The sequence below is a fragment of the Lepidochelys olivacea genome, assembly GCF_965140295.1.
Source record: "Lepidochelys olivacea isolate rLepOli2 genome assembly, chromosome: 6".
Lineage (NCBI taxonomy): Eukaryota > Metazoa > Chordata > Testudines > Cheloniidae > Lepidochelys > Lepidochelys olivacea.
Window position 1 is genome coordinate 10,495,341 of NC_140416.1, and position 15,630 is coordinate 10,510,970.

General features: G+C 47.0%; 1 protein-coding gene across 1 annotated transcript; it reads left to right on the forward strand.

The window, feature by feature from the left end:
* The first annotated feature begins 240 nt into the window (after window positions 1-240).
* On the forward strand, window positions 241-15,173 carry MS4A1 (membrane spanning 4-domains A1). The gene is made up of 7 exons (XM_084629771.1): window positions 241-321; window positions 4,281-4,433; window positions 5,596-5,715; window positions 10,794-10,856; window positions 14,059-14,280; window positions 14,810-14,884; window positions 15,016-15,173. The coding sequence occupies exons 2-7, from the start codon at window positions 4,329-4,331 to the stop codon at window positions 15,109-15,111; spliced, it is 681 nt and encodes a 226-aa protein (XP_084485897.1). The 5' UTR covers window positions 241-321; window positions 4,281-4,328; the 3' UTR covers window positions 15,112-15,173.
* Window positions 15,174-15,630: the final 457 nt, after the last annotated feature.

Here is a 15,630-nt window from a genome sequence, read left to right on the forward strand (position 1 = left end):
GGCAGGAAATGAATGTTTCGTTTCTGACTGTATTCTGAAACCACATGATCGTGCAGCACAAGTTGAGCACCCAGTTGGCTACAAGAAGCTAAGAGGAGAGGCAAGAAGCCTGAAAGAAAGGCAGATAAATCCTATGTTTCCTTTGGAGGCGTCTTCCCTCTCTATTTCTGCTGCCTGAGATAAAGCTGGGTCCCAGCCCCGCTCTCCTGTTTGTCTTCACTCAGACAAGGAATAGGAAGTGGCTTTTTGAATCTACATTTGGACCTTGTCCAGCTCTTCATTGCTACGCAACAAAGGCGGCGTTGGTGGTCAACGGGACAGGTATCTTGTTAATTTCATGTACTAGCTAATGTGCATCAATAATTTCACAGTTTCTTACCTGCAAGAAGCTTTAATGAAAGTTTGTTAGCTCAGGAAATGTCAAGAGACCAACAGATTCTTCTCCAAGCTCTGAGGAATGGATGAAATGGCTTTTTGACTTTCGGGGTGAATGACAGTGTGGTTCTGAAATTAATGTGTTACCATGAATGGCTCAAATTTCACCCTAGCTTACCTCATATACAATGCCCCTGGAATTAATGGGGTTGAAGGGCATGTGATTTATGGCACATTTGGGGTCAGATCATGATCCCAGTGGCATAGGTTTAAATCTGGAGTGACTCCATTTAAGTTACTCCTGATTTACTCCAGCTAAAATGAGATCAGAACCCAGTCCAATGCTTCTTAGTACAGTTCACTGCATTGATGGTATAAGTGTTGTAGAAATACCTAGGTAAGCACAGGGTTATTACATGGAATTCCATGTATGATCTATGAGAGATGGGATTGTTCAGTGGTTAGCACATCCATCTGGGACTGAGGAGACCTAGGTTCAATTTCCTGCTTTTCTACAGACTTCTTGTGTGATGCTGGGCAAGCCACTGAATATCTCTGTGCTCCAGTTCCCTGACTGTAAAATGGGGACAACAGCACTGCCCTGCCTCACAGGGGTGTTGTGAAGCTAAAGACCTTAGGTAGATATTGCCTTGTGCCACTTGGTGATTGGAGAGGAGTTGCCACTGTACCAAGAACAAACTCTCATGCTTTCTTGAGCACGGAGGGTTTGCACTCAGTGATGGAAGTCCAGCTGATTTCAGCAGGAGCAGGATGGAGCCATGAACATGCTTGTTACATTGGCAAGATACACTCTGTGGAGTCGGGCCCAGCTGACCACGTTACGCCTCTTTGCACCATGTGCACTTACCCAGGGAGCAAAGCTCTCTGCCCCCGAACAACGCATGCCCTGAAAATGGAAATGTTTCCCTTCCCAAGCGGTGGCTGCTTCCCTTCCCAAGCGGTGGCTGCTTCCCTTTCCAAAGCACGAGTGGGGAGAGAGGCAGAGGTGAATGTGGGGGTTTGTAGAAGAGGCAGGCTCTGAAGCTTTGGGGGAATGGGAGGTGTGGAGCGGCAGCAAGATTGATTTTCTGTTTGCTGTATAAACTCACTCCCCCGACTATTTTTCTTCTGTGGATCCTGATGAATTTCCCCCTCCCTGTGCTGTGCAGCAGGAGATCTTATTGCCTGTGCCCTACCTGGCTCCTTCAGGCACCACACACACTGAAGTTGCTCTGGGAAGCAGAGGGACCCCTATGGTGTATGCTTCCCCATGGGAACTCAATCAACAGAGGACACCACCAGTCAGATGACTGCTACCTATGCCTCTCGCCCACATGAGCTAGTTCTCTTTAGTGGAACAGGGGAGATGCACGAAATTGATGGAAGGACAAGAGTGATTTCGGTCCCTTCCCCCTTTATTCTGTAATCTCAGCTTTTAAAATACTTCATGGCCTCTCCTGACCAGAGAGAACAGTAGATTCTACTAAGGCTGATAAGTACAAAGAAATACCATTGGCTACTTCCTCTCTGCTTGTGTTGAATGCTGCTCAGGAAGGAAAACCTCTCTACTCTTAGCACACTGCGGTGATGCTGTGGTCAAAAGCAGCAAGCTCCAGATGGAGCAAAGATATCAGAAGGGGCTTGTGAAAGGAGCGAGAAAGCATTTGTGAAATGAACAAGGTGCAGTTGCACAGACTAGCAATGAGCTCTACAGACACAGAGGAGAGAGGATCTTGTGCTGGCAGATAAAAACCAAGGACCTGATTCTCTTCTCTTGCACTCACTTTACACTGACTTCAGCTGGGTTATTTCTGATTTGTTCCCATGTAAATGAGAGAAACTGGAAAAGAAAGAAATTGGAAAGTGGACAAATTGGAGAGAGTCTAGCAGAGGGCAACAAAAATTATTAGGGGGCTGGGGCACATGACTTATGAGGAGAGGCTGAGGGAACTAGGATTGTTTAGTCTGCAGAAAAGAAGAATTGCGGGAGGGTGGGGGGCGGGGGCGGGGATTTGATAGCAGCCTTCAACTACCTGAAGGGCAGTTCCAAAGAGGATGGAGCTAGGCTGTTCTCAGTGCTGGCAGATGACAGAACAAGAAACAATGGTCTCAAGTTGCAGTCAGGGAGGTCTAGGTTGGATATTATTGGACTATTTGGACTATTTCACTAGGAGGGTGGTGAAGCACTGGAATGGGTTACTTAGGGAGATGGTGGAATCTCCATCCTTAGAGGTTTTTAAGGCCCAGCTTGACAAAGACCTGGCTGGGATGATTTAGTTGGTGTTGGTCCTGCTTTGAGCAGGGGATTGGACTAGATGACCTCCTGAGGTCTCTTCCAACCCTAATTTTCTATGATTCAATTATTTTAAGGCTGGTGTAAATTGACATAGGACCACTGACTTCCCTGGAGCTACTCTGGTTGACATCTTCCAAACTTCAGTGCCTTCGGGTCTAATTCATCATTGCCCAGCACCTTGTGTTGTCATTTACATCACTGCAAAATGAGTGTGCACAGCAGAATGGCACTGTTTTACACTCAGTTTGCAGGGATGTGAATGGCAACTCAAAGGGCAGCGCTGTGGGGAGTTAGGCCCAGATCCACAAAAGTATTTAGACTCCTAACTTCCATTGACGGTGGAAGTTAGGAGCCTAAATACCTTTGTAGATCTGGGCCTTAGTCCTAGTCACAGGGGCAGCTGGCCCTTTAAGGGGGCCAGGGCTCAGCTGCACCTGGGCCAGGCTTAGCCCATCTCCCCAGGTGAAGGGAACAAGTCCTGGCGTCACATGATGGTAGCATGTGATTCAGACACAAGCCTATTGGGACATACAGGCCAGGTTGAGGAAGAGACACAAAGAAGTGGAAGGGAGACTCTCTTGCTTTCGGGGCCTGGGAAGTGAGAGAGACCTGCAGGGGACCACAGGGGAGTAGGGAATAGATTATCTAAGCCACCCAGAAGGAAATGCCTGGCTGGAACTATCTGTGTATGGGGCAGGAGCAAAACTCCTAAGAGGGAATTAGAAGCCAAGGAGGGATGCAATGGACTAGTGAGCTTGGTTTTGAGTTAAGCTGTTAGTTTATGTTGGAAGGGGAGCATAATTCAAATTCCCAGTGGGAAAACTGAGGCAATGGAAGGGTCCACCAGTGGATGAGGTATTACAAACATCCCTAGACACATACCTATTTCACATATTCTCCTTTCTATATCCACTATTGATTGGGTGCTAGGTGTCAGATCCTCTTCTGATGTCAGTGACTTCAGCTGAGGCTCTGGCTCTGGATGTCTAGACCCTCCAAGGAAAACTGAAGATCAGTTTTGAAAAGTCTTAACCTAAAAGACAGAGTAAGAAGTAAAACAGCTCCAGGCATACAAAGCCAACTGGCTCAATGGGATCTCTTCCCCATTCACCCAGCCATCTTGCAGTCATTCAGTACAAACGTGCTCCTTGGATAGCCACTGACTGTCAGGGCCAGGTTCTGCTCTCCGTCACACCAGCTGAAATCCAGTGGGGGAGGGGGCCATTGGCTACACCAACAACCAGCCTTAAGAAAGTGACTCAGGATTTACACTAGTGCAGTCGAGATCAGAATCTGCCCCTAGATGGATTTCCCATTTAATGTAAGCTGAAAAACAGCTCTTAAACCAAATTGGCAGCTATAAAGGGGGCCTTACACAGTGGTAACTCTATGGTTCCCCCATAGAAAGGTGGGGCATGGGGAAGATATAGAGACGTGCCCTTCCTGTGTGCTACAAAACGCTCCCTGTGCCCCAGCTTGCAAGCAGACTGGGACATGGGATCCATGTCCCTGGAGATGAACAGCCCACGCCAAGTCAATATGATGTAACAATGATTCCAATAGTGATCTGGTTGCTCATAAATTAACCTCTTTTGATCTCTCTCCCTAGATAAGCTGTGTCTCTGCTGTGTCTCTCCCCAGCAGCCATTGATATGCCATGGCCTTTCCCAGGACTGCGGCTAACAATGTGACCCTGCTCATCCCCCCACACAGCCCTGATGACACTCAGAAGAAATTCCCAAGAAAGAATGAGGCACTAGGGGTAAATCTGCCACCTTCTCAAACCTGCATGCATGGGAGATGGGGCACCCATTTCACTGTGGAGGAATGTCTGCTGTTCCCCTAAGGAGCTGCCAAACCTCATATGAACCACCACCCCATGAGCCAAAAGAGGGGGGGCATGATATGGCCTCGAGGAGGGAGGAAATTGGGGTTGATCTTCACTAATGCAGAGGCTAATGCGATGCACCCACACCTTGCCTGGGGAAGAGACAATTCAAACTAGTTAAGAACATTGCATTAGGTGGTGGGTTTTTTATGGTGAGGTTTCCAAACAACTCATTCTGCAATGCTTCTAATCCCCCTAGGAGTGTGGGAATAATGCTTGGTTTCTGAATCAGTGAGGTCCTGGGCAAGCCACTTAACTGCTGTAGTGTCTCAGTTTCCCCCTCTCTTAATAACATAATACTCACTTAATAACTTAATATCTGTACTGTTAGCCTTTGGCATGAGCAGTTAGCCAATATTCAGGGCGTTGTGGAGTTGTTTCCATGAGGGTGAGAAATTGATGCTAAGCCAGGTATATTCTTTGGTGTGATCTTGTTTATTTACAAAGAATGTCCACAAAGTCCTCTTTCCCTGAACACAGTAGAACCAAACAATAACAGACAGCTTCCTGGCTCAGAAATCCCCAATGTCTGCCTCTCCAGTAAGCTCTGTGCCCAAACAGTTCTGCCTCTGTTTCCTCTCAGGGTCACACTTGCAACTGCTTCTCCTGGCTTTTCTCTGCCTCCAACACAGAGAGCTGCAACCAATCTTCTAGCCCTTGTGATTGCAACCAGGAAAATCCCACAGACCACATGGTTTAGTTCTGACCTGCCATGAACCTATTGCCTTGGGCAATAGCCTTCATTGTTTTCTGCTGTCTTTACTACATAAACGGCCTTGAGTGCACCTTCTGTTGAGCCTGAAGGAATGTGCTTGGCCAATCCATTAGCTATAATGAGGTTTGTGATTGGGTTTGGATCCAAGAGCCTGTGACGGCAGCTGGTAGCCCCTTTCAACTCCATAGGGAGTTGTGAGGTTTAACTAATTAATGTGTCTAATTAATTAACATGTAATGCTTTGGGCACCTTCGGAGGTGGGTAAGTGCTTATCATTAGGAGAACCTTACTGACTGTACTGACTTTGTTCTCTCCCTGCAGGCCATACAGATCATCGTCGCCTTAATACACCTTGGCCTTGGGGGCATCTTGTTCTTCTCCTCAAAAGAATCTCTCCCCCTGTGCATGGCTTCCTGGTATCCGTTCTGGGGAGCAGCGCTTGTAAGTGGAATACATGGAATTATTGCTGAAACACAGCGGTGGCTAAATGGATGCTGGCTCTAGAGATAGGAACGATGTGGAGTTATGGATTGATGGCTGAATAAACGTGGTATTGAGAAAAGCAGTGGAAGGGTGGCTTCATGGATTCTAAATATGGTCTCCATAAAAACTGCCATGCAGATTCGGCGCACCACAGTCGCACCACTTGGGCAGAGCAATGGGAACAGAATCTTCCCTTGCTGGGAATATCCCTGGCATGGGGGAATCCCCAGCAGGCAGACAACTAGCAGAGCTGACTTCTACCCATCCTGTCCCACATAGAATCATAGAATCATAGAATATCAGGGTTGGAAGGGACCTCAGGAGGTCATCTAGTCCAACCCCCTGCTCAAAGCAGGACCAATCTCCAATTAAATTATCCCAGCCAGGGCTTTGTCAAGCCTGACCTTAAAAACTTCTAAGGAAGGAGATTCTACCACCTCCCTAGGTAACGCATTCCAGTGTTGCACCACCCTCCTAGTGAAAAAGTTTTTCCTAATATCCAACCTAAACCTCCCCCACTGCAACTTGAGACTATTACTCCTTGTCCTGTCCTCTTCTACCACTGAGAATAGTCTAGAACCATCCTCTCTGGAACCACCTCTCAGGTAGTTGAAAGCAGCTATCAAATCCCCGCTCATTCTTCTCTTCTGCAGACTAAACAATCCCAGTTCCCTCAGCCTCTCCTCATAAGTGTTCCAGACCCCTAATCAGTTTTGTTGCCCTTCGCTGTACTCTCTCCAATTTATCCACATCCTTCTTGTAGTGTGGGGCCCAAAACTGGACACAGTACTCCAGATGAGGCCTCACCAGTGTCGAATAGAGGGGGACGATCACGTCCCTCGATCTGCTCGCTATGCCCCTACTTATACATCCCAAAATGCCATTGGCCTTCTTGGCAACAAGGGCACACTGCTGACTCATCCCAGCTTCTCATCCACTGTCACCCCTAGGTCCTTTTCCGCAGAACTGCTACCTAGCCATTCGGTCCCTAGTCTGTAGCTGTGCACTGGGTTCTTCCGTCCTAAGTGCAGGACCCTGCACTTATCCTTATTGAACCTCATCAGATTTCTTTTGGCCCAATCCTCCAATTTGTCTAGGTCCCTCTGTAGCCTATCCCTGCCCTCCAGCGTATCTACCACTACTCCCAGTTTAGTATCATCCGCAAATTTGCTGAGAGTGCAAACCACATCATCCTCCAGATCATTTATGAAGATATTGAACAAAACCGGCCCCAGGACCGACCCCTGGGGCACTCCACTTGACACCGGCTGCCAACTAGACATGGAGCCATTGATCACTACCCGTTGAGCCCGACAATCTAGCCAACTTTCTACCCACCTTATAGTGCATTCATCCAGCCCATACTTCTTTAACTTGCTGACAAGAATACTGTGGGAGACTGTGTCAAAAGCTTTGCTAAAGTCAAGAAACAATACATCCACTGCTTTCCCTTCATCCACAGAACCAATAATCTCATCATAGAAGGCGATTAGATTAGTCAGGCATGACCTTCCCTTGGTGAATCCATGCTGACTGTTCCTGATCACTTTCCTCTCATGTAAGTGCTTCAGGATTGATTCTTTGAGGAACTGCTCCATGATTTTTCCGGGGACTGAGGTGAGGCTGACTGGCCTGTAGTTCCCAGGATCCTCTTTCTTCCCTTTTTTAAAGATTGGCACTACATTAGCCTTTTTCCAGTCATCTGGGACTTCCCCCGTTCGCCACGAGTTTTCAAAGATAATGGCCAATGGCTCTGCAATCACAGCCACCAATTCCTTTAGCACATCCCTCAGTGCAGAGGCAGGATAGGGTTCAGGAGGGGTGGGCAGGGGTGTTCTGCCAACACCCAGTTGATATATGGTCCCTGAGGACCCCAGCTGCTATAAACTGCTCTGGGGGATCAGCAGCATATCCCTTACAGCTCCCTGTAACTTGTGCCCCTAGTGTAAGCCAGGGGCAGCAGAGACACAAACCCTTAAAGGCAAGGGAATGTGGCCCTGTCTCTTAACCATATTTTAATGCCCACGCCTACTGATAGAAGCAGGCTGCCTTCAAGAGATAAGGAAACACTTTACAGGCAGTGAATTCATCCCCCTCAGTCTGAGGCCTAACCTCAGCAGCGCTAGCAAACACTCAGCATTCGGCCAGTTGAGTGTGGTGTGTGATCATGAGGGAAATGCGAGGAGGAGGCCTGCTGCTCCTACCTCCAGCATAACTCTGCCCACTTTCCCAAGCTGTGGGTAGACTGTCAAGTGCAGGTTTCAGAGTAGCAGCCGTGTTAGTCTGTCTTCGCAAAAAGAAAAGGAGGACTTGTGGCACCTTAGAGAATAACCAATTTATTTGAGCATGAGCTTTCGTGAGCTAATGCATCCGGTGAAGTGAGCTGTAGCTCACGAAAGCTCATGCTCAAATAAATTGGTTAGTCTCTGAGGTGCCACAAGTCCTCCTGTTCTTTTTGTCAAGTGCTGTGTCTGCTCTGTGGGCCAGCCACAGCTCCAAGGGTTGCAAAGCCACAGAGCTACTAGTGAGGCCAGACAGCACCTAGTATCAAAGCCGGTAACTCCTCTGCAACCATAGCTGCTACTCCTTCTGACTGACTGAGTGGGAGCCCGCAGCCTAGACTACCTCCTCCTCATGGTTTCCTGTCCAGATTTCTAAACAAAGAGCATATGGCACAGCCATCTTCCTCAAGGACAGTCCCTGACTTCAATCCTATCAGAAACAATGGGAAGTTGTGTTCATTACGGTTGCCAACTTTCTACTCACACAAAACTGAACACCCTACTACCCCCATCCCGCCCCTTCTCCGAAGCCCTGCCCCCACTCATCCCATCCCTCCTCCTTCTGTTATTCACTCTCCCTACCCTCACTCACTCGCTCATTTTCACCGGTCTGGGGCACGGGGATTGGGGTGCAGGGATGTGAGGGCTCCAGCTAGGGGTGCGGGTTCTGGTGTGGGGCTAGGAATGAGGGATTTGGGGTACAGGAGGGGACTCTGGGCTGGGGCAAGGGGTTGGGGTGTGGGGGGGTGAGGGCTCTGGCTGAGGGATGAGGGGTTTGAGGTGCAGGAGGGGGGCTCTGGGCTGAGGGATTCAGAGTGAGTGAGGGGGCTCCGGGTTGGGGCAGAGGGGTTACGGGTGCAGACGCTTACCTCAGGCGGCTCCTGGAAGCGGCAGCATGTCCCCACTCTGGCTCCTGCACAGAGGTGAGGCCAGGCGCCTTGCGCGCTGCTCTGTCTGCAGGTACCACCCCCACAGCTCCCATTGGCCGCGGTTCCTGGCTAGTGGGAGCAGCAGAGCCGGCGCTTGAGGCGGGGGCAGCATGCGGAGGAGCCCCCTGGGTACCCCTATGCATAGGAGCCAGAGCGGGGACATGCAGCTGCTTCCGGGAGCCGCACGGAGCCTCATCAGGCAGGGAGGCTGCCTTAGCCCTGCTGTGCCACCAACCAGACTGTTAACAGCTCGGTCAGTGGTGCTGACCAGAACCACCAGGGTCCCTTTTTGACTGGCCATTCCGGTTGAAAACCGGACATCTAGCAACCCGAGGGGTCATAGAAGCAGCATCATTTTTACGTGGCAAGGCTTTAGTGGAATGGCAGCCATCTTCCTTGAGGGCAATCTGTGGCTTCAATTCCAATGGAAACAATGGGATGTGGCAGCCATTTTTAGTAGAGGCATATGCCAGTGACCATGTTTATTGAGGGCATGAGTAGCTTCAATCCCATTGTGAATCATGGAAAATGGCAGTCATTTTGAGTAAGGGAAAATTGCTGCAACAATGGCAAAGAAAGGATACAGTGATCCTTCATAACTTTGCTTAATTGCAACCTAACTTCTTCAAATGTACACTGTCACTAATTTGCAGTGAGGTTTAGCAATATGGGAGTTGTCAGGGATAAAAAACAGTCACTTGTTAGCAAACAAAGTCCAAAAGAAGGTGAGATGCTGGGGGGAGGCTTAAAGGTCCAATTTTTAATTATTTTCCCCTGAGAAACTAAATAGCAGATTTTAGTTGAAAATCTTCAGCAAATTCAGTCTTTACTCCACCCCTGCAATGTGGAGAATGATATGTAACCAATCCTGCTAGGGCCAGCAGTGGGATTTGAACCGGGAAACACTGAAAGCCTCTACTGCTTATGTTAAAGAACTAAATTCTATAAGCTGGAAGCTATGTAAATCTAAAAATTTTTATATGAACCAGGCACTAGAAAGTGACAAAGACTCAGTGTGTGTTACAAAAACACTATATTGGACATAGACGACAAAGCGGTTGAATCCATGTTTTAAGTGAAAAACTGAATCCAGCCTTAATTATAGATACTCTGGACAGATGTATTCTCATATTTACCTATGGGCTGAATAGATCATAAATCAACATCCTTCTATCAAAGAGGGAGAGAGAGAACAGTGACACAGATGTTTCATAAGATGTTCCTGTTTTTGTTTTGATTTGACCCAGACATATGTCTTGCCATGGGCCACTGGTTGCTTTCTGATCACTGGCACATTAGTGGGGCTACTGGCTGCTCCCTGATCACTTGAATTAACATGCAAGGGATAGGACCAAGCTGTTTTATTTTAACTTTCTTTCTGTAGGTGAAGTGACATGTTAGTCCCAGCCCAGGGCACTCTAATTGGGCTAATTTGTCACAGGAAGGATGTAGTCCAGGGGGGAGGGATAGCTCAGTGGTTTGAGCATTGGCCTGCTAAATCCAGGGTTGTGAGTTCAATCCTTGAGGGGGCCTTTTAGGGATCTGGGGAAAAAATTGGGGATTGTCCTGCTTTGAGCAGGGAGTTGGACTGGATGACCTCCTGAGGTCCCTTCCAACCCTCCTATTCTATGATTAGGCAATGAGATGGACAGATGAGAAAGCTGTGAAAGGGATGGGTATGTATGCTTGGGGTTGGTGGGTGTATATGGATAGGGTGGGTGGATGGAATGTTCAGACCTATGGATGGGTCGGGGAGGAGCTCTTTATCTAAAACTTTAAAGTGACCCTCACCTTAATTAATGATCATTTTCTCTTTTCTTTACAGTTCATCATTTCTGGGTCCCTCTCAGCTGCAACTGCAACTGCAACGAATATCACAGAGGGTCTGGTGAGCTATGCAGTATTCTGTTATTGGGAGAGACTTACAAGTTAACACTAAGGGGAGAAATCAGAGCCCTTGTCTGTCAAGAATGCCCTCCGGGATATGGCTGGTGTCCCATGGGGAGGAGCATGCAAAGGTGAAACTCAGAATTGAACGAATTCCCCTCTCACTCAAGGAGAGACGGATTGCTGCAGAAGTACGCATGGGTTTGCTTGAAACACGATTCCATATAATGGGTAGACTAGGGAGGTGGTGGAATCTCCATCCTTAGAGGTTTTAAAGGCCTGGCTTGACAAAGCCCTGGCTCGGATTGGTCCTGCTTTGAGCAGGGGTTTGGACTAGATGACCTCCTGAGGTCTCTTCCAACCCTAATCTTCTATGATTCTATAAAAATATGCATTAAATGTGGCATAATGCATGCAAAAGCTAGAAAATGCCTAAGTTAAGGTTGCCCACACAACTTTAACAATGCCCCCTTGTGCATCTGCATTATTGCAGTAGTTTGTTTTCTCTGCATGACCAAGCCTGATTTCAGAGCATGGGTTGCATGGGGCTCAGTGAATGAGCCAGCTCTGCTCAATATTTTTCTTTATGCTTAACTCTTCCATGAATGGACCTCCTGCCTCATTCACTGAACACCATCCGAACTGCTTGGTTAATATGGCAGGATGTGACAGGATATACGATCCCTCAGAGACCTGAGAATGAGAGAGCCATAGGACTCAGGGCTGGGAAGGCAAGGGTTAATGGACAGAGATCAGTCTGCTAGGGCTCATTAGAGGTCCAGTCTGCAGTAGTTATAAGATGACAGCTTCCTGGTCTGAGGGCAATGATCCATCTGATCCTTGGAGGAAAAGGTTCTGTTTGTTTCCATTTGGGACTTGGACAGGAGTCAGTGAACTGAGATGAAGACAGTTTCCTCCTGAAGCAGAGCAGGCTGTGTCATTTTGGTTTGGATCTTCACCCCACACTGGGCATCAAGACCCAGCCATCTAGGTGAAAACTGGGAGTTCTAATCACTAGGCCACGTGGACCCAAACTTAGGTCTGGGTCTGGGAAAAAGCTTCTGGACTGATATTTAAAATAACTCCCCAAAAGCCGCTGTTTAGGAACATAGGAGATAGGACTGGAAGGGACCTGCTAGGTAATCAAGTCCAGGCACCTGACATGGTGGGAAACCACATCATAGAATCCAACACATAAATATACCAAGCTCCATCTTAAAACTAGTTGGGTTGTTAGCCCCCACTCCTGCTTTTGTGAGGCTGTTCCAGATCCTTGCTCCCTGCATGAATTGAAACTTTCCTCTCATTTCCAGCCTAAATTTATTCATGGCCTGTTTATCCCCATTCCTTCCTTTGCCAACATTGTCCTTTAGCTTAAATAGCTCATCTCCGTCCTTGGTGTTTACCAACCTGATGTATTTATAGAGAGCAATCAGATTCCTACCCCCACACCCAGACTTCATTTGTTTGAGGATCCCTTGTGGATCCTGTCTAAATTAATCTGCAGAATTAGTCTTCCCTTTAAAAGGAGAGGGCCCAGAGGATGTGGATATTTACCTTCCTGTGGAGGCATTAATTGTCCTATTAGGGACCAGGAAGTGGGTCTATGCCATGTTTTCTCTGGGGAAGAGGAAGGAATCTCAGGAGAGTTGGGGATGGCAACCTAGATGGCCAATTATAACTAGGGTCTGTTATTGGAATTCTAAGAGCTTGTCTAGATGGAGAGTTAGTGCTCAGCAAGCTGGGGTGTAAATCTTCAGTGCTGTGATGGGGTGGAGTAGGCCCAAAGGGCTCGTGCTGGCAGCCTCATGGTCCTGCCACACCCCATCCCAGACAGGAGCAGAAGAGAAGTCCTCCAAGTGGCCTAGAGTGACTGCAGGGGAAGCAACCAATCAGAAGGGCTGCAGGAGTGGCCAATCAGGGGGCAGCAGTTCTATATAAAAAGGAGCGCTGGAGCTGGAAAAGAGGACTATGTTCCTGGTTAGGTGAAAAAGCAGAGGTTCATGGACAGCTCAGTGCGGCAAGGAACTGGGGGTGCTAAGAAGGAGCTCCTGGCTGGCTGCTGGGACTGAACAAGGACTGAGTCCAGGGAGGGCTGCAGGAACACAATGTCTCCAGAGAGGAGGTCCTGGGGCTGTGGCCTCATACCAGGGCTGGGGGAAGTAAAGAGTGCCTACCCTGGAAGGGGTTTATGATGTTCCACCTACAGTCAGTCTGTGTGGCTTGGCTGGATGGCTGAGTCACTGAAGACTCACCGAAGAAACCACTGGGGGTGGCGGGGCACTCACAAGAGGTGGGTGCTGCCCCATTCCACAAACTCTGTGATTGCAGGCACACACACTTGACCAGTTCGTGGTGGTTTCACTGAATTGTTTATTTAGAAAACAAACAAAACCAAAAAATTCAGAAAAAAAATGTTTTTACATTTTTGAAATGGTTTGAACTGACTTTTCAAATCAAATTATCCTCGAATTTTATTTTTATATTTTAAAAAAATGTTTGCAATTGTAATGAAACATTTCATTTGGCTCAAAGTGAATTTTTTTTGATTTGCTGAAAAATTTTTATTTTGATGCCAAAACAATTTTTTATTTTTGAAAATTGCCAGTGAACCAAAAAATCCATGATTTGCAAAACTCTAATCCTATGATACTATGTAAAATTGCCCATTAAGGAGACAGAATCCAGGTGTGATTAGCGCACTTAACTTCACCATTTCCTGACTTTGTCCTTCATTTAGCAATTTAATCATTTATTTCTGATGGCCAAGGTAAGATGTAATTTTTTTTCACTCTGTTAGTACTTTAAAAAAAATTGCTGAACTGTTTTTGTTCACATTTTCCCCAAAAGTTCATTCATGGGCTTAAAACAAACATGGAAAATTGCAGCCTAGAAAGTGAAAAGTTTGACCAAGTTCTAAGTAACTGAAAAAGCCCTTTCACACTCAGGCAACCTTAACCATAGAGTGTTGCTAATCACTCTGTCTATTAAAAGGGAGTGCTTCTCTGCCATATGTGTATTTTGTTATTCTCTTTATCTGTGCGTGGAGGGATGAAGTCAGAGGGAATGGGGCAAAAGAAGGCTGGAATGTTGCAAATATGGGTTGCTGTGCTTATGTATGTATATGGCTCAATACTCAGTGGCCATGTGTCTGGGTATTGATATGACTGTCCTAACCTGTGCCCTCTGCATATCTCTTTCAGGAGGCAGGCAGCAATATGTTGAATGCCATCAGCTTCCTTGCCTCATTAGCTGGAGGAATAATGTTGGGAATTGATTTGATTAATATTTGCATTCTAAACAAGTACAAAGTTTCCATCCCAATTTTGGATAAAATCCACTTAGTCAGCTTCCTTCTCCCTCATCGCTGTGAAGAAAGCCCCATCCCTTGGGACTACTGTCAGAGCATTGGTTCTTACAAGACGGTAAGTGCAGTGGTTCCACAAGGTGCTATGAATTCTGTGTCTTCTGAGCTATTTAGAGCTGGTGATGGCTCAGCATCTAAGGGGAGGGTCAGTGCTTGGGTTTGGAGAGTTATCCATGTTCATTGGACTCTCATGGACCTTAGTATTAGCATGGGAGATGTTTAAAGACAACAGGCACTGTCTGGAACTTGGATGCATGATAGCATGAGGAACATTGTTAGAAAATAATTGTAGCAAATGCTCATTAAACTCTCTGAAACATTAGAGAAGGTTCAAGTCTTGTTTTATGCAAACTGATAGGGTTTTGTTTTTCGTCTCCCCATTCAGGCCCTTGTGGTGTTTTCTCTCTTTGGGCTAAATTCTGCTCTTGGTTATATTGGTGTAATTCCCTTGAATCCAAACTGCATTGACTTCAGTGGAATTAATTCTAGATTTACACTGGTGTAGATGACACCAGATTTTGGCCCTATTAGTCCATAGCAGATAGTGTCACTAATTGTATCTCTCTCTTATTGGCTGTGTGGCATAGGGAATCTTGGCCTTGATGCTGATCTTCTCTGTAATCCAGAACATCGTTTCTAAAGACGCTATCTCCTCCGACTCGGTGAGGACTTAAGATGTTAAGTCAGTGGCTCTATCAGGGTGGGGGTTCTTTGTCTGGGCTGAGGGAGTGGATGGACAAGGAAGATGGTGGCAAGGAGACCCACCAGGTAGTGATTTTGTCTTTTCTTCCAGGATAAGTCACAGGATCATGAGGCAGAGCAAGTGTTTCCTTTGCTGTCACCCCCACAACCACAGTTCAGCAATGGAACCAGTCCTCCATGGCAGTAGTCTATCAGCAGCATCCAACAAACTCCAAGCAGCTTTCATGGGTAAAAAGCATATATGCATGGTGCCTGAATCTCTCCCTCATGTTGCAGATAAGACGCCCTTCTCTCTCTTACTGAGTCTGGTCCAGAGATCACATGTGTTTTTACGCAGAAGGGAAGATGGGCAATAATGACTCACTAGCTTTATCCATCCTCTTGGAAAAGACCTCCTAAATGACTCTTACGCCAGCTTCTTCAATAATGGGTTGAAAAGGTATTGTGAGTTGGTTCTTTCAATCTCACTTGACCTGAGTGTATGGGAGTGGTGGGTGTACCTCTCATCTCCCAAATGGGATGGATTTCACGGCAACTTTAGAAATCCTGGAAGACATTGTAACTGTGTTGAAATGTCACAGGGTGATGAGCTGTTTCCCAGACAGAGCATGGAGAACAGAAGAGACCTATTAAAGCAGCAGCAACCTCTATTGATGGTGGTTGGGTTTTTTTCTTTGCTCCCAAATTTCACCCTGTTAGGCTGAAA

Bases quoted from the DNA above. Each gene is read 5' to 3' on its own strand.
- MS4A1 (XM_084629771.1), top strand. From the start codon at position 4,329: ATGGCCTTTCCCAGGACTGCGGCTAACAATGTGACCCTGCTCATCCCC. The intron at 4,434-5,595 runs GTAAATCTGCCA...CTCTCCCTGCAG, and splicing joins GAAAGAATGAGGCACTAGGG to GCCATACAGATCATCGTCGC. The intron at 10,857-14,058 runs GTGAGCTATGCA...TATCTCTTTCAG, and splicing joins CGAATATCACAGAGGGTCTG to GAGGCAGGCAGCAATATGTT.